This window comes from Leguminivora glycinivorella, chromosome 2, assembly GCF_023078275.1.
Source record: "Leguminivora glycinivorella isolate SPB_JAAS2020 chromosome 2, LegGlyc_1.1, whole genome shotgun sequence".
NCBI lineage: Eukaryota > Metazoa > Arthropoda > Insecta > Lepidoptera > Tortricidae > Leguminivora > Leguminivora glycinivorella.
In genome coordinates, this window is record NC_062972.1 from 22653953 (window position 1) to 22672578 (window position 18626).

An 18626-nucleotide genomic window follows, 5' to 3' on the forward strand; every position below is an offset into this window, starting at 1 on the left:
TCCTTTATTTCATCCCAATGAATTCCCCGATATGATTACTGTAATTTAAAAAAAATATTGATTATAGGTATAGGTCATGAGCTCAATAGTTAAAACTATTACATCACATTTGAATACCCTTATGTCGAAAGCATTAAGCTATCTTAGCATTAAGAAAGACATCATCGTCATCACACATCATCATGTCATCTCGTCCGCAGCGGGACAGGATAAGTAGATGGACGTCGGACCGTATCCCACGGACCGAGCTATTTGGCCATGGTTTTGAGATGGAGAATAGAGCTTCATTAAATTTTAAAGGGCTCTGGGATTCTAAGTGCCATACACTACTTACCTAAGACTCCTGGGGGAGGGGAGCCATATAGGTAATAAGTATTATTGGGGATATTGGTTGTTTAACTGCAGATATAGTCTGACCAAAAATAGTAGAAATTAAAAAGTGGCAACATTGTAGTGTCATCCCTTTTCAAATCATTATGTGTGTGAAAACGGGACGACACTACGATGTTGCCACTTTTTAATTTCTACTCGTTTTCGTCAGACTGTACTCTGTTTCATGTAGCACCCCCCTAGTTGCCATTCACTTCGTAGCTTATCTTCACATTTCCACTAGGTTATAGTTTAACAGCAGCTGCTCTTCTGAGTGCAGGAGACGAAGGGAGGCACCTCGCAGGCGCAGCGCGTGCCTTTCTCGTCCACCATGACCTCATCCCCGACGGAGAGCGTCTCGTTCCCGAACTGGCACTGCGCGCTCACCGCCTTCAGGTTCAGGCCGCGGACCACTTTAGTATCCGGTGACGCTGCAACAGACAGTGGATGGTTAACTTGTGATTGTAATAGCGATATCTCTAAGAAAGCCAGTAGAAACTTGAAGTAACCAACATAAACATTTGTGAGACTAGCTCTCCTAAACCTCATATTTCTGAAATGTTTGAAGAACCTAGGTAGGTAAATATTTTCCGCCATTCAGATGACAATGCAATAATGTACTCACATGAAGCTGATCTAGGGGGCTACCATGAAGTACTAAAGCAGTTCAGTTTAGGTCGAGAGAAAGGGACATAGCTATACCAGTTATAGGTATAGCTCCGTCCCTCGGCCCTATGATGCAATCAGAAAGTAGCCTGAAGAACTTCAAAATGGTAGAACATATTGAGCTTAAACTAACAAGAGAATCTCAAGTAGTTCTTGATAGACATGCATATGAAACATAGGTAACAACAGACAGAAGTGAAGTATGTCACAATTTTTTTTTTGACAGCTACTTGTTCCACAGGTAAAGAAAAAAGAACACTTACGGCATTTGAAACCAATGGGGCAACTCCGTCGGTTCTTGAAGAAGATCGGCGCGCAGTTGTCCAGCAGGTTCTTCTGGTAGTGTATCTCGACGCCGCAGTTTATGTCACGGCAATAGCTGGAGCTAAGGGTGCCGTTCCACTGAGGAGTGCAGATGCAGCTCTTCATGGAGCCCGCGGGCTCGAACGACTCGCCCTCGCGATATGTTTTGCCGTCGAGCTCGCATGTCGCTAGCTTCGCGATGGCGTCTTTACCTATTGGAAATAGAGGTATTTAGTATAGATTGTATAGCATAATTAATTTATAATTTTCGATTAGTTTAAATCGGCCTTGTCTTCGGAAAATTGAGTGATCTAATAATCACCAGTGATCGGACTATGGGAGTAAAACTTTAACAAAACCTTAGAGCTGACATAAATTTAAAGTAAGTCCAAGATTTTTATTTTCAGATCAGTGTTAAATTTGTTTACTTATATACCCGAATCCAATATTTCTAATACATTACAACAAGGATATTAATATTTTCATGGCTGTAAGTACTCTAAAATGCCCACTTAGCAAGTTTTGTTGAAGTTTTACTCTCATAGTTCCGATCACTGATAATCACACAGCTAGCTAAAGTAATGGGCCGAGATACTGTCAATGAAAACGACAAAAATACCGCCACAAAAGTTTCAAATGTAGAAATCAGTCAGTTCCTTTTCACTTAGCTCTTGCAGATATTAATCATAATCATTGACTTCCTTTTCAATACAGCTTACTGAAGGTAAATAAATAATATATATTATATGCATAACTCTCATATTCGACCCATACCTACTAAGCATTAAAATAAGGAGTGACGAGTGTGTCTATTTTACTCTGTGCGGGTTTGTAGTAGTAGTAGTAGTAGTAAACACTTTATTGCACAGAACAAACTACAAGTACAGTGAATAATTATAATGGTTATGTACAAAGGAGAGCTTATCCCTTTAAGGGATCTCTTCCAACTAACCTTAGAAAAACTGAGAGAGGAAAATAGGAGATGGTAGACAAACACAATTAAAGTGCGTCGGCGTGCGTTTGTTTTGTTTTGTTTACTGTTGTTCGTGCTTATCATTGCCCTTGATAAAAGGTACTCTATCGTCGAGTTGTGTGCGTACGAAAGTATTTGTGAGTTGTGAGTAAACCGGGAATTTCGATATGACGCAGTTATTAGGTAAGGAGTAAGGACAGTTGTCGTAATGGATATTAACTGCTCACTTTGAACAACACATTAAGGTGCAGTAATGACATTACGTTAGTGGTTCAGGAAGCCATTGTTTCGTGGGTGGCGTGTCAATTGCCGATAAGTACGACCAGGTACATACAAAAGAATTATTAGCATTCCGATTGGTGCAGTATATAGTACTGAATAGGTAGGCAAGTACTACCTCGTCGCTATAGTAATGTCACAAAAATATCTGCATTTAAGGTTGAGAGCAATGTCCTATAAACGACGATTGATAAATAAATAAAAAATTCACTCAGTAATATACGTAGGTAACTAATTTCTATACCTGTGTTGTGTCTAAAGTACGAAATCTCAAAATTTGCAAAGCAGTTATAGTTATTTGTTATACAAGGGGGCAAAGTTGTATTTTAACGCCGAGTGTGGAATTGAAAAACGAGCAAGTGAAAGGATTCTATAGTTGAACCACGAGCGAAGCGAGTGGTTCGAGAATAGAATCCTGAACTTGCGAGTTTTTTAACACACGAGAAGTAAAATACATTTGCACCCGAGTGTAACACAAAACTTTTCCCCTCACTATAGCGAGGAAACTACAACGCAAAAAATGCGTTTATGTAGTTCCACAGGTGGTAAATCGTCTTTATTACTAGATTCACCTACTTTTATCAATTAGTTAATTTAACTTTATTCAAGGTCAAATTACTTCACCCACTAGTGGATAAAGTGCGTTTTTACCCGCTGGTATTAAAGGACAAAACACGTGTTTCCGAGCTAGTGAGGGGAAATAGTTATTTGTTTTACAAGGGGGCAAAGTTGTTGTTTAACCGCACGTGCCAATATTGATACCCGAGCAAGCGAAATATTCCAGTATTGAACCGCGAGCGTAGCGAGTGGTTCAAAAAGTGGAGTCTTGAGCGTGGCGAGGGTTTCAAGGCACGAAGGTTAAACAAACTTTGCCGCCGAGTGAAACACAAAATTTTTCACCACACCAACACGAACAAAATACTGACTATAAAACATCAAACTAAATCAAATCCATCAATCTAATCAATATTTATGATTCAAAATCATCATGTACACGTTAATTATACCAGCCGGCTCAAGACATGAAGTTAAAATTTGTATTAAATTACTTTGCACTCTTGTGGATAAAATGCAGTTTTGCTATCTGTTTTCGAATAGCAAAGTAAGCCTTTACCAGTTGGTGTGGTGAAAATACTTTTATACGGTTTTTTAGACTTAATGTCAACTATTAAACGAATTTAATCAAATAACTTTAATTTCTGGTCTTATAAAAGTAACATTTACGAAATCTGTAGTTGGTAGTTATCACTATTTACTGTTGGCAACACCACCGCCTCTCCACGCTGCACGCAGCATCGGGGATTCCCCAATAAACGTTTGTATACTGAATGTTAATCGAATTAAAATGTATGTTTTGTTATTGAAACAAGTTACAAGTCACGAAAAACCGGTATTGTCAAATTATTTATTCATCTGAAAAAAAAAACATATTTAGAAAAAAAAACCATGGTGCTCGGTTTTTTTTCATGTTTTTTTTTCATAATTCTGAAAAAAAACATTTGGTTTTTTTTCTATTTGCAACCCTAGTTGTGTCACTATATTTTTGACCAGTTGGTCTTTAGACTTATTGAGTGTTTACTAAATGTAAAATTATATTCTTACGAGCACACATTGCCCACGCTGCAGCAGGAGTCCAGCTCATATGTAGGCTACACGCACTGCTGCAGGTCGGAGTCGAAACTCTCGACACAGTCTACAGTGCAGGGGACTGGAAGTATGGCTCATCCTGCACCAGGTTATCGTGTCCTTACCGCACACGTTGCCCACGCTGCAGCAGGAGTCCAGCTCGTATGTAGACACGCACTGCTGCAGGTCGGAGTCGAAACTCTCGACACAGTCTACAGTGCAGGGGACTGGAAGTATGGCTCATCCTGCACCAGGATATCGTGTCCTTACCGCACACGTTGCCCACGCTGCAGCAGGAGTCCAGCTCGTATGTAGACACGCACTGCTGCAGGTCGGAGTCGAAGCTCTCCACGCAGTCCACAGCTGCGCACTCGAAGCGCGGCTCGTCTGAGACTTGGCACGTGCAACGCTGCGAGCACGGGTTCTTGATCAGGTTCTGGGGCAGCATGTCGTTGTTGGAATATGCGACGCCTCTGAAATTAAAAAAATGAAAACATTTTATATAAACCGAAAAATGTTATTAATACGAAGAAAAGGTGACCAAACCCTTCAATGCCCGTGGTTAAGTTTCATAATATAAAGGATTTATTTTTATTCTCCTTACTTCTAATCGTAGGTATTTAAATTATAGCATTGTATTCTGCACAAAAGCTTTTCACACACGTACGTACGTACTACGCAATCAACGATATTAATAAGTTATCCTAAGTAAATAATTTAATCGTAACTTAGCAGCAGTAGGTTACCTTGCTCCATAGCTATGTGCTGTACACGAAGATAATTTCAATGTAAATAAAAAACATATAAGTAAAAGAAATAAAAAGGCATTGCATTGCAGCAATATTTGCATGGTTGCATGACATCATGAATCTCTGCAAAGCAATACCAGTCCTTCGTATTTCCCAATCCTCATGTCAAGAGGTCGTTTGTTTGTTCTTATATAATATATTAATGTTGTTGACCTATATACATGCGCAGAAATTTCGCGGAAAGTCACAGAGGTCACGCGCCGCGGCGGTGGTTGAAAAAGTAGACGCCATTGTCAATGCCGTCCGGTTCAATAGATTCATTTAAGTTTTGATAACCCTGCCATTGATTGCGAATTTGGATATTTAATAAATAATAATGAATAGTCACGTCACGGTTGCAAAACAAAAACTTATTGTAAGTGCAGTAATTGTAAAAGTGATACATATTGGCAACTTGTTTCAAGGAGTATAGCTACACCTGTATTTGTGACAATCAGTGCCAATCTTCCCGCACGGTGTCAATAATCAGGGGTACATACCTGTAATAGCACTTGGTAGGGTCAGGGTGCAGGTCGGGGCAGGTGAAGGCCTGCGGACACCCGGCAGCGCTGTCTGTTTGCTGGGCCGCCGTGCAGCCCAGCTCCAGATAGAACATGGCTAGGTCGCATTCGCCACCCATATCAGCTTGCGCTAAACCCACCGCTATAACAAATACTCAGGAGTAGTGTCATTGCCTAATAATCATTTAAGACTCAAAAATTCTACTGCCTTAATAACCATTAAATCCTGTAACCAACCTGATGAAACTTATAAATGCCGAATTGGTACTATGTGAGTAAATTATGCAGCTGCTATATTTTTAACTTGTCATCACTAATCATGAATCGCGATGTACTTCTCATTTACTTTTCCCCTCACTAGCTCGGAAACACGTGTTTTGTCCTTTAATACCAGCGGGTAAAAACGCATTTTATCCACTAGTGGGTAAAGTAATTTGACCTTGAATAAAGTCAAATTAACTGCTTTAAAATTGATAAAAGTAGGTGAATCTAGTAATTAAGATGATTTACCACCTGTGGAACTACTGGAAGCAGTGATAAACGCATTTTTTGCGTTGTAGTTTCCTCGCTATAGTGAGGGGAAAAGTTTTGTGTTACACTCGGGTGCAAATGTATTTTACTTCTCGTGTGTTAAAAAACTCGCAAGTTCAGGATTCTATAGTTGAACCACTCGCTTCGCTCGTGGTTCAACTATAGAATCCTTTCTCTTGCTCGTTTTTCAATTCCACACTCGGCATTAAAATACAACTTTGCCCCCTTGTATAACAAATAACTATTTTTTGAAGTGTAAAAATTGCATGTAAGTATATTCTTTTCTGTACACCATTCGTAATGAAAACGAGATGTCCAAGACTCTACACCTGGAGTCAGTCTTTGCAGTATGCAGAAATTAATAAAATAAATGTTTCAGACTTATTATCGTCAAATTGGTATAATTACTTACTGGTAGTTGTAGGTGTATGTACGTTAGTAATAACTAATAACGTCAATTTCCTAATAACAATAGATTACATCAACTTATTCATGCATTAGCACGCTACGGCAATTAAGTCACCTACTTACCTCATAATAAACCATACTTCGTTTGAGGTCTTTTGATCCGGTACCGCGGCGTTAACATGCTTTGTAAAGTTGTTGATTAATATGTAGGTACGAGCAAAATACTTGCATTTCGATTGTTGTGTTTAGAAATAAAACCTAAATAGTTAATGAACTCGAACAGTATAGGTACTGCCTTCCGATAGGAGTCGGTATAAATCATCATGAACACATAACTGAGCAATTTCCTTACTTGAGCATGTCTATATTGTCTTTGAGATAAGTATAAGTACTAGCTACAGAACCACTTAATTGTGCGGATACTAAACAAAGAGGAAGGAGCAAAGGTCAAACTAATTTCCTATTTTCCTTGTTCTTAGAATTTGTGCTTTATTTTGTTAGAAGAAAATCAAGACAATTTATGTAGATACATAATAACCTAGTTTATGGTAATTCGAAGTGTCCATGCCATGTCCAATCGTCCAATACATCGTATGTTTCATGATAGCGTTAAAACTACTAAATATACATAGGCACCTATGTATTATTATGATGTTGATCAATTCGTTTTTATTGCATTGCATTGTTTAACCTTCGTGCCTTGAAACACTCGCAACGCTCAAGATTCCACTTTTTGAACCACTCGCGACGCTCGCGGTGCTTCAATATTGGAATGGAATCTTTCGCTTGCTCAGGTAGGTATCAATATCGGCACGTGCGGTTAAACAACAACTTTGCCCCCTTGTAAAACAAATAAAATAATATAATATGCTTTTGAACATAGAGTCTGTATGCTTTTGAATTGTGTAAATACAGCTCACAGCCAACTAAGTAGAAACATCTTGTACCGGTCTCTGTAGCGTAGTGTAGGTTATCTAATCATGTTGGTAAAGTCGATGCTCCATTTTCATCAAAGATATTTATTTAATAAATATTATGTTCATTCTTAAGTGGCTTAGTGGCATGTATGTAGCCAAATATTACTGAGAGTAAGTAACTGTTGGTATACCTACTGTGGAGAATATCCATCGGTGATTCATTGATTAATTGATTATATTAACTATTGATTTTTAGGGTTCCGTAGTCAACTAGGAACCCTTATAGTTTCGCCATGTCTGTCTGTCCGTCCGTCCGTCCGTCCGTCCGTCCGTCCGTCCGCGGATAATCTCAGTAACCGTTAGCACTAGAAAGCTGAAATTTGGTACCAATATGTATATTAATCACGCCAACAAAGTGCAAAAATAAAAAATGGAAAAAAATGTTTTATTAGGGTACCCCCCCTACATGTAAAGTGGGGGCTGATATTTTTTTTCATTCCAACCCCAACGTGTGATATATTGTTGGATAGGTATTTAAAAATGAATAAAGGTTTACTAAGATCGTTTTTTGATAATATGAATATTTTCGGAAATAATCGCTCCTAAAGGAAAAAAAAGTGCGTCCCCCCCCCTCTAACTTTTGAACCATTAGTTTAAAAAATATGAAAAAAATCACAAAAGTAGAACTTTATAAAGACTTTCTAGGAAAATTGTTTTGAACTTGATAGGTTCAGTAGTTTTTGAGAAAAATACGGAAAACTACGGAACCCTACACTGAGCGTGGCCCGACACGCTCTTGGCCGGTTTTAATTAATAATCGACTCTAATCGGTTTTCTACGGTGTTTTGTGCTAAGCCATGCAACATATTAAGAATACACTAAGATCTCGTATACGATAATAAGTTAATAAGCTAACAAACTGCCTAACATACGTCAGTGGTGCCGGCAAGTTGTTCACCTGCATGTATTACTGACCTAGAAAATGGCTATGCATTGTCAACACCTATGAATTGTTAAACACCCTTAGAACCATGAATTGATGGAAAATACCTACATTTTTGGTATGTTTGATTTTAAAGCATTGGCAGTTGTAGAGTTTTAATTTACGAACGTTTAATAGTTACAAATTTCCTGTTTTAACAGATAAGTAAGGCCTGCTATTCCTACATAGATGACTTAGATAAATTAGATTGAATCGTTGCTTGAATCCCGTTGAACATCCCTTCAGAAGCCCTACTAGTTTACCTAAGTTAAAGGCTTAGGTACAGTTTTAATTCAATATACGTAATGTTTACATCGTGGTTGCGTTAAACAACTGTGGTTACCTGCTGCTTAGACCAGACTCCAATGTGCAGTTCTAAATATACATAATTATTAACTATGTGAATTTGATCCTAATTTTACTTGATTTTTAGGCAAGTAAATTTCCAATTAAATAATACCTAACTTTTTTAAAAATACCATGCACTACTTTCGCATACCATGTAGAGTTGTATTAAGGTGTACTGTATAATTAAATAAATAAAACATCGTAAATAAATTAAACAAAAATACTTACAGATCGCCACAAAACATAGCAGAGCCTTCATGGTCGTCAGTTGCACTTCCGAGTGAAAAACAGTGAATTTCCTAAGTTTTTATTCGTCGCGTCAGCCGGTTGTGAAACTTGTGTTGTGACCGCGGACCGGTCAGAGCGAGTGGTGCGGTTGGTTTCCCGCTGGGTAGTGAGAATGCTGAGGCTATGTTTCTGAATAGTGAGATAAGCCGCGCTCTCATCTCCATAATTTTGTCACGGCCAGTGCCAGGAGGGGCATTCAAACTTTTTAAATCTGTCATTGATTTATTATTGACATATTTTTATCTAGCTTAGGTACTTATTTCAAGTACTTGTATTCTAACAACGGGTCACGGAGTGATAATGTTGGAATTATTTGCTATCTCTCCTATTGTGTCGATCGCGATCGACAAATATTTGTATGAAGTAGCGATCAGTTTATATGTGGTATCTATATTATAGAGCAATTGATTTATTTAGCGAAGTGGCTAGCAGATGAGCACATAATATTGCTGTTAATGCACGGTAGTTTAAATTGACGAAAACATATGACCATCTGCTGTCTCAATATGGTATCAATTATATGATCAGCTTGTCACCCAACCACCAACCATAACATATTTAAAAATATTTTAAGCGGGTTACTCACGTGTATAGTCGATATAACGTTCGACATGTTTTGATCCATTTCCGAGGATCTTTTTCAAGAGTAGCGACCCCCGCCTTTGCATGTAGAGAGCGCGACGCATACTCAACCCCGCTTAAAGTATTTTTAAATATGTTTGAGTCTCACGGGAGTTTTATAGTTAAAACACCGACCAAATTAAACCTTTAAAAAATGTTACACTCCTATAATTAGACCTCCAAATCCCCCCATACTTATTAATCCTAATCTCAGGGGAAAAACTCAGCAGGGAGCTGAGCTCATCGACGACCGCAGTATACGCAGAGCGCGGAGCCCGCTCGATCTTTTTCACTTTCATTGACGAGACTAAGTAAAATTGACATAGGATCCTGGTGGGGTCATGACCCCATGACCCTCCCCTCCCCCCTTCTGAATCCGCGCTGATCTTGAGCGATACGATGGTCATGAGTATCAAATAAAAAATTACAAATAAGTAGTTAATTAGGGTTCCGTACCTCAAAAGGAAAAAACGGAACCCTTATAGGATCACTTTGTTGTCCGTCTGTCCGTCCGTCCGTCTGTCAAGACCCTTTTTCTCAGGAACGCGTGGAGGTATGAAGCTGAAGTTTATATCAATTACTCAGGTCTACTGTCCCTTGAAGCTGTGAAAAAATCAAACTTCTAAGCCAACGCAATCAAAAGATACAGCCGTTTATGCCGCAAATTTTCGACACTTGCAAGGGAATCAAAACCTACAGGGTGCTTCCCGTGAACTCAGAATCCTGAAATTTGGTACGAAGCAACGTCTTATAGCATAGATAAAGGAAAAATTACGAAAACCATAAATTTTTAGTTACATCACATAATATATTTTTTTTTTAATAATTTTAACCTTACTACCCATTTCCTCATAAACGCGTAGAGGTATTAAATTGAAATTCATACCAAATACTCAGGTCTATAATACCTTTAAGCTGTAACAAAATCAAACTTCTATGTCAACGCAATCAAAAGAAACAGCAATTTAAGCTGCATATTTTGAAACTCGCAAGTACTCGCAAGGGAATCAAAACCTAAAGGGTACTTCCAGTCGACCTAGAATCTTGAAATTTGGCATGAAGCAACGTTTTATAGCACACATAAAGGAAAAATTCCGAAAACCTTAAATTTTTAGTTACATTACAAAATATATATTTTTTAATAAATATAAACTTATTACTTTTTTCCTCATGAACGCGTAGAGCTATCAAGTTGAAATTCATATCAAATGCAGGTTTGTACGGAACCCTCGGTGCGCGAGTCCGACTCGCACTTGGCCGGTTTTTTTTTTTGAATATAAGTAGTATCAATAATGCATAATGACATAGATCTTTTTGTATACAAAATTTTAATATCACTGAACCAACACTGAACATAATTATATACAACTGAAATGGCAAGTATATTTACGTATATTTTTTACAATTCCACAGCCAATATATCAATATATCAAAAGAGTGCGTTCCCACATGAAATGGGTTCTTATGCTCATTAGTCATTACATAAGGACCGTTTACATATGGAACAGAACAAATAATTTTAAAATTGGCATCTTTGGAATTCTATAAGAGTTCACATAGAACCCTAAAGGCCACTTGCACCACCCACTTAACTTAAGGTTAGTGAGCTGTCAACTGTCAATTTACGTATAAAATGGTGGGTTAACCTCTCCCTTTTCGGTGGTGCAAGTGACCCCAATAGATGAGTAAATCTACATGAGCACGAGCACCTCGTACTCGGACGAGCTCCTCTCTTCGCCGTCGAACGGGTAGTAGCACGTCTCGTGGCTCGGGTGGATCTGGAAAACGCATTTTTAAACATTAATATTCAATACAGCACATTTTCCATGTTATTTAAATCAGTAAGTAATCATTTACGGTCCAGGTGAATAAAGGTCACACCAAGCGCGGATCCAGCTTCGTGCCCAGGGGGGGGGGTCACGTGGTAAAGGCCCGGGGCCCCAGGGGGGGTCACGTGGTCTAAAGGCCCGGGGCCCCAACCCCCATGACCCCCCCCCCTGGATCCGCGCATGGTCACACTGGCCTTTTACTACCTATGGGACCAACCCTGAAATGGGGAAATAATTTTCGGTTTCTTAATATGCCTATCAAACCTTGATATTTTCTCTCTTCTTCTTCTTGCATTACGTACGAGTATATCCCAGCATTTTGCTCACGGCTCATGAGTACCAGAGTACAAAGAGTCCACATTGGCAATTAACTCCAAAATTTAGAGTAAGTAGGCACTAGTTTTGACGAAAACGACTGCCATCTATATTAGCAAAGGAAGGTCCTTAGAGGGCAAACTAAGCCTCAGTAATCGAACCGGCAAATCTGTAGCAGATGTACGTCAGGGTTGTCACTACCTATGTATGTACTTGTACTACGAATACAAAAAATCACACATGTTATTGAACATATCTTTATTAACTAAACATCTTATTTACCTCCACAGAATTTTGAAATAAACTATGCTTCTGTATAATTACGTCCTTATCCATGAATGTAATGTATGAAAGGCACCATCGTGAATTATATTTAAGTTGTGATCCATCTGAACCTTCTTCTCTATTGTATATAGTCACTCCATGTTTCCACTTCATATGGCTAGGTACTTGAGCCTGCCCGCTACACATATGGGACAGCTGGCCTGTTTATCTCTTAAATAAGTGATGAACTAAATCCCGACACATCTTTTTAAATCTTTATTATATATATATATATATATATATATATATATATATATATATATATATTTGTTGCACATACGATACAAGAAATATTTGGTTCGTTTTTTTTCTAGTACACCAATATTTTCAAGTAATAAAGATTCCATAATGTATTAATTCCAGAAAATGCGTGCTCTTATGAATAAAATAACATACACATTTAAATGCATTTAACATTGATGACATTGACATATTAATGATTTATTTTCTTTGATAGAAAATCAAACAAGGTTTCAGTAAGGTTATTTTTACTTATCATATCATTATTAGTACTTATCAATCATACGTGCAGTATGCAGTAGAGTAAATAAAATATTCATCGTGATCGCCAACCCTGACATCAAACTGTCAAATGCTATGGTTTTGCTACATCCGTTACGAGGTATCATTGGGATTATTCCGGTTTCCTCACGACGTCTTCCTTTACTGAAAAGTGACTTTGATATTTTCTATGGGAGGACAATTTTATTTACGACTAGCTTTTGAGCGGCTTCGCTCGCGTTGAATTCAAAAATTTCGAAATGTTCCATACAAACTTCCAGCCCCCATTTTAGGGAAGCGGGTGGTTAGAAAGAGAAAATAAGTAGTCTATGTCACTCTCCATCCTTTCAACTATCTTCACTTAAAAAATAAATTCGTCGCTCCGTTTTGCCGTGAAAGACGGACAAACAAACACACACACACACACACACTTTCCCGTTTATAATATTAGTATTGATTTAGGGGTTGTTAGTCCCATCTACACTATTGCCAGCAGGTGGTGTTACCTTGCCGGGAGTGACGCAGCCGTCGTGTGTGACGCGGCCGAAGTACAGCTTCTCTCCATCAGCGGTGACGCCAGCCTCCACGGCTCCGGGAGGCACTGCGCCGTTTGTGGAGAACTGCCACGAGAACATCGCTGGCACCAGCACCTGCAACATAGAACACAATCATTCAGTAACGAAGAAATAACCAATCAGAGCAGTGGCGCTTAAGCAAGCTGCTGCAGGGGATATCTCTGTTATAACGGCCTGATTCGGACTTTGGAATCCCCTAAATATTAGGTTTATATACGATATGGATTGGATACGTCAGTGTCAAAAGTGATGTTTCTTTTATCTTTTTCTTTATCTACAAAAATTATCTCAATGGGTGTTAAACTCTAAAGCTAGGTGCAGGTGCCGTAGCCGAATGGCATGACTGCGACGCGAAACGAAAACGAAACGCCGCGAAAGGTAGTCTGGCTCTGTCGCGCCAATACGCAAGAGCGATAGAGATAGATATCTACGAGCGTTTCGTTTCGTGAGCGTTTGTGCCATTCGGCTACCCTGGCGTCCACTAGGCTCGCCGAGTCGAGCTGGGCAGTATATCGCCCTCGTGCGCGCCGCCCCCATCAAATACCGTACTGTAATGATACCGTTCTCGCATCGTGGAAATGAGCCAGGGTTGTGTTTGTACACTTTTTTTTTCACAGTGCACACGCAATTTATCGTCACACAACGTTTTAAATATTATTATATTTATTTCTTATGTGCATGGTAATTCAAAAAAGTCTCCCACGCAGTACAACGTTAAATCAAGCAGCCACTTGCGTAGTCTAGCCCGAAATGCTCCGGTGGAAGCTGCATCCCTAACATTCTGCGGTAATCTGTTATATACCGAGGGGCCCATTATATTGTAATAGTTATTATGGCTGTGGAGGAGCAGCAGCGTCACGGGGTGAGGTGTATTTAAATGATAGATACAAGTAGTAGGTAAAGCGTAAAGTAATGAATCTCAATCAATCCCATTTATTGTATAAAGGTGTGCCTATATATACATGTTTGGGTTGTCGCTGACCAAGCAATATGCGTTATGTCGCAGTAAACCATTGTGTTACTGCTAAACACGGAAAGTGGCTAATATGCCATTACAATATAAACAGACCTTTCGGACTTCGTAAGCTTGTGGTCCTTTGTACTCAGTACTCACCTCAAACTGATCTTTCAGAACCTCCTCCCCGTTGTGAGCGACGTAGCAGGCGTTCTTGTTGGGGATGACCTTGGCGGGCAGGATGTCGCCCTCGTGCGGCGCGCGGCCCGCGTAGATCTCGTCGCCGTCCGCGTCCGTGCCCACGCGCAGCGCGCCCGGCGGGATGCTGCGCTGGCTCAGGCATGCGGGCACCCAACGGTATGTACCTGCACATGCGCACCACTCAAGTGTTAGAGATGGAACACTTAAAAACTGTATTTGAGTAATTTATTGATCTCAATGTAGCCCAGATATATTTGTACATGCTCTACAGTCTATACCTATGTCTTTAAATACTTATGCTGCAATGATCCAAAATGTATTAACTACATCATAATTATCTTAATAAAGATATTGCCAAATGAGATAGACAGAACACATGAAACTGCTCAAAATGCCCTAAAATACCATCAAATATATGGATTATAGGTATGTGGTTATGAAAAATAGTAGGTGAATTTCCAATTACATAATCATTATAATTTATTCACTGTACTTGTAATTTGTTCTGTGCAATAAAGTGTTTACTACTACCTACTACTACTATACTACTACTTTAATAAATATACATGTGCTAAGAGCACATGTATATTTATTATTAATGGCGAGAAGACGGCGATGAAAATATTGGGTATGAAAGGAGCGAATCGTGCTTTACGAGTTTTTAGATTGTCACAAAATTATTACTAGAGCATGATATTCATTGAGCATGTTTGCGTGATATTAGAGGTGCAATAAGTGTATTATAAGTGACAAATGACAATCGTTAACAATTTCATAAAATTAGACATAGATGAAAGAGAAAAATCACACAGAGTTTATTATTCGATTGGTGACACCAAAGCAATATACTCCAAATTACAACACTGCATTACAGACACATAAAGCTACGGCCAAAACTCTGTATGGAGTATATTGAACAGTACTGAAATAAAAATAGTCTTTCAGACACGGAAGGAGGAGTTCCAATAGGGAATGGAGAGGGGAAAGGAGTCCATAGAGAGGATTGGCCCAACATTGGCAGACAATACACCCAAGCTAAAGGAAAGATAACACCTTTATCTACTTACACCTAAATATAGGTATTTTGATTTCACTTACCGAGCACCTACAAAAGGCACTTCTCTGATAAGGATACGAAATAATACTGTTTGCTTCGAAATATCAGATTTGAGCGAGGTATGTACAGTTTATCGCGGGTAAAAAGAGCTGTTTTTATCAATCATGTCCTTGGTTATTGCGATTTCTTTAAAGTTTCAGCCAGTCATATCTTCAAACTAGAGCATATTTTCATGGAATCCATGTTGAAAAGATTATATTTTCGATGAAGTTGAGTTATTAGGTAGAGAAACATGACACCAAAAGATCAACTGGATTTGTATGAAATAAGTGACCTAGAATCCTAATTTGTGTGTGAGTAACATAAAGGTGTTATCTCCCCATACCGTGCCCTGAGACTTACTCCACGGCAGCTCGACCGTCTCCCCGGGTAGCTCGGGGACGGCCTCCTCGGGCGGGCTGTCCACCACTTGGACCGGTTCAGACGGGGGAGGGTAGGGGTAGAAGTAGGCGGGGTGGACGGGGTAGTACATGACTCCGGCCGGCCCGGGGAACATGTGGGGGGGGTGGCCCGGCGGCGGCGGCGGTGGCGGGCCGCCGTAGCCGTAATAACCTCCAGGACGTCCTGGACAACACAATCTTATATGAATAAACAATAGTACCACTTATAGTACCCCTTAGGGCCACTTGCACCAACGAAAATGGAGGGTTAACCCACCATTTATATGGAATTTGACAGATGACAGCCCACTAACCCTGAGCTAAGTGGTTGGTGCAAGTGGGCCTTAGAGTTAAAGACGATTGCATTTTTTATTCAAAAATTGCTTAATATGGACTCTGCTTTGCGAGTCTAGAAATATATAATATAAAAATGTATTACAACTTTGGTATTTTATCGCAAATAAAAAAATACTCATTTTGGGGTAAGCCTTTGATAATAGATATATTTTATCGTTTTAATCGCAATTCCGTAACAGCTGAAGATAAGGCGCGTATAGTTAAAGGAATTTCAACTGATTATTAGTACTAATTTACTAAATACCTAGAGACAATTGCTGAAAATATTACTTCAATATGAAAGCTGAATGATCTTCATTATGTGTGGCACCATTATAAGGTTAAAATACATTATTAGGTAAGTACAACATTCACATATGTAGTTATTGCAAAATATACTTCTAGTGTGTATTTGCGCACAAACTTATTCATGCCTCGCCTACTTAACTGACTTTATTTACACTTCACAGCACCACTTGTTACAATAAAACTTAAAAGAAAAAATATAAAAAAAAAACATCTAACAAAACAAGTAGGTGTGTGTATCCAGCTGAATATGAAATAAGAAATAATAATTATTAGGTATACTCTGTCAAAAAAGTCTGTCAGTAAATAAGATCAAAGAAAACTATAGGTATCCTTTTCTATAGCACCCTAAAGAAAAGGATGCATATAGTTTTCTTTGTTCTTATTTACTGACAGACTTGTTTGACAAAGTATATGTACTAAGCTATAAGTTATTTTTTTTAAATGACTTCGTCGTGCACTTTTCATAACTTAGTTTCAGAAGATGTGAAACTTTGTCATGAAGTCTTCTTGTCTTCAGTCCTGGCTTATTGGGAATCGAACCTAAAATTGCATGAACGGTGTCTTTGTTGATCTGTCAGTAGTATCAAGCATTTGTAATAGAAATGGGCCGAATATTCGGTAAATATTCGGTATTCGGCATATTCGGCAAGTTTTTCAATATTCGTATTCGGCCGAATAGTTCGGTTATGTTGCCGAATATTTACCGAATAAACAAAATAAATAAATAGTGTAAGTTGTTTCGTTTTCATCGGACAATGACATCCTATTTCAGCATTCTATGGAACCACCAAAGCAATTTAAAAATGCGTTAAAATATAAGTACTTACCTACCTACAATAATTATGTAAAAAGTAAAAATAACGTAGCTTATGAAAAAAAAAAATTTCTTATGAATTAAATTATAGGAACATTAAGAGCCTTACTACCCATTACCAATCATTGAAAAGTTTTTAACTCTAAGCCAGGATTTAAAATATGGCGGAACCGAATATTCGGCCGAATGTTCGGTTCGGTAAGAGCTGAACCGAATGTTCGGCCGAATATTCTTATTCGGCAAAGTCCGTATTCGGCCCATCTCTCCTGTAACAATATAGGAGTTCCTTCTCCATCTCAAAACCATTGCCAAGTTGTCCGGGCCATGTAGGCCTAAGGGACAATCCGGCCCCGACCTATTAAATCTACGTAAGTATAAATAATTAACACGATCGTTTAGTTATTTTGTGTTAAAACAAATAAAAGGGGCAGCGTTGGTGCACGGTGCACGGCTTTCATTAGCATGACAAAGCGCCCGCGCAGTCATTAATATGTACAATGTACCTATAGGTAGGTAGGTACTAAGCCTTCTAGAAATTCTAGATATGTATGAGCAAGACAATTCGATTGAAATGTTAACAATTTTATACCTTTGTAATTAGTCATTATACAACAGTTTTTTAATGTTTTTTTACGATCAATTTCGATGCAGTTGATTCTAATGTGAATTTAATATACCTACCTGATTGTAAAATGTATGACTATAATTGCATTTATCGCTTTTAGCTCTTTATCCCAAATTATTTGTTGTTACTACCTAAGTAGAAATTAATAAATAGGCACCTATTGATTCTATGCATTGTCATTATTACGATTGTATTTTACCTATTTCGTTACATTGTATTAAAATACATTTTAAATTATTAATAAAAGAGAGGTTATGATACAAAGACAATATTCTAGTACACTCGCGTTATCAGTTATCACTATCAGTATATCACTAATCAGCCACTTACCTGCCATGGTGTATGTCTCCTCACAAACTGGTGTCCGCGCGGGCGCTTCGAAATATTTAACAAGCGTGTGACTCATGTGTTATCAACGACATACGTGGATAAATTTCTCGCTCGCTCTATCCGTCGCTGAAAAGTGTGGTATGGTACTGAAGTTCATGACGATAAGCTGAATATCGTTTTCGGGGTAAACTTGCGAATTTTTGCTATCTGATTCCTCATTTACCTATTTGTCACGCAAATTCTAGTTAAGCCACAAGGATGTACAAAAACTTTTGCTCGGAGTTTTGGTAGTCACTGTGGCGGTTGGTCCTTTTTGAAAAGTAAATACTAACTCAATAAAGTCATTCTTAAATCTGAGTTAGGTATGATACAGGGGGGGCAATCCTGACTCCGCG

The 18626-nt window shown here is 38.6% G+C and overlaps 2 protein-coding genes across 2 annotated transcripts; both read right to left on the reverse strand.

Annotated features, from left to right (window-relative positions):
* Positions 1–172: 172 nt before the first annotated feature.
* LOC125237619 lies at positions 173–9583 on the reverse strand. Its single transcript, XM_048144774.1, has 5 exons — positions 8940–9583; positions 5505–5667; positions 4487–4689; positions 1299–1550; positions 173–800 (listed from the first exon to the last, which is right to left on the reverse strand). The coding sequence occupies exons 1-5, from the start codon at positions 8968–8970 to the stop codon at positions 622–624; spliced, it is 828 nt and encodes a 275-aa protein (XP_048000731.1). The 5' UTR covers positions 8971–9583; the 3' UTR covers positions 173–621.
* A 1346-nt stretch (positions 9584–10929) lies between these two features.
* Positions 10930–18253, reverse strand: LOC125240379 (natterin-3-like). Its single transcript, XM_048148290.1, has 5 exons — positions 18232–18253; positions 15780–16001; positions 14279–14484; positions 13096–13239; positions 10930–11398 (listed from the first exon to the last, which is right to left on the reverse strand). The coding sequence occupies exons 1-5, from the start codon at positions 18236–18238 to the stop codon at positions 11312–11314; spliced, it is 666 nt and encodes a 221-aa protein (XP_048004247.1). The 5' UTR covers positions 18239–18253; the 3' UTR covers positions 10930–11311.
* Positions 18254–18626: the final 373 nt, after the last annotated feature.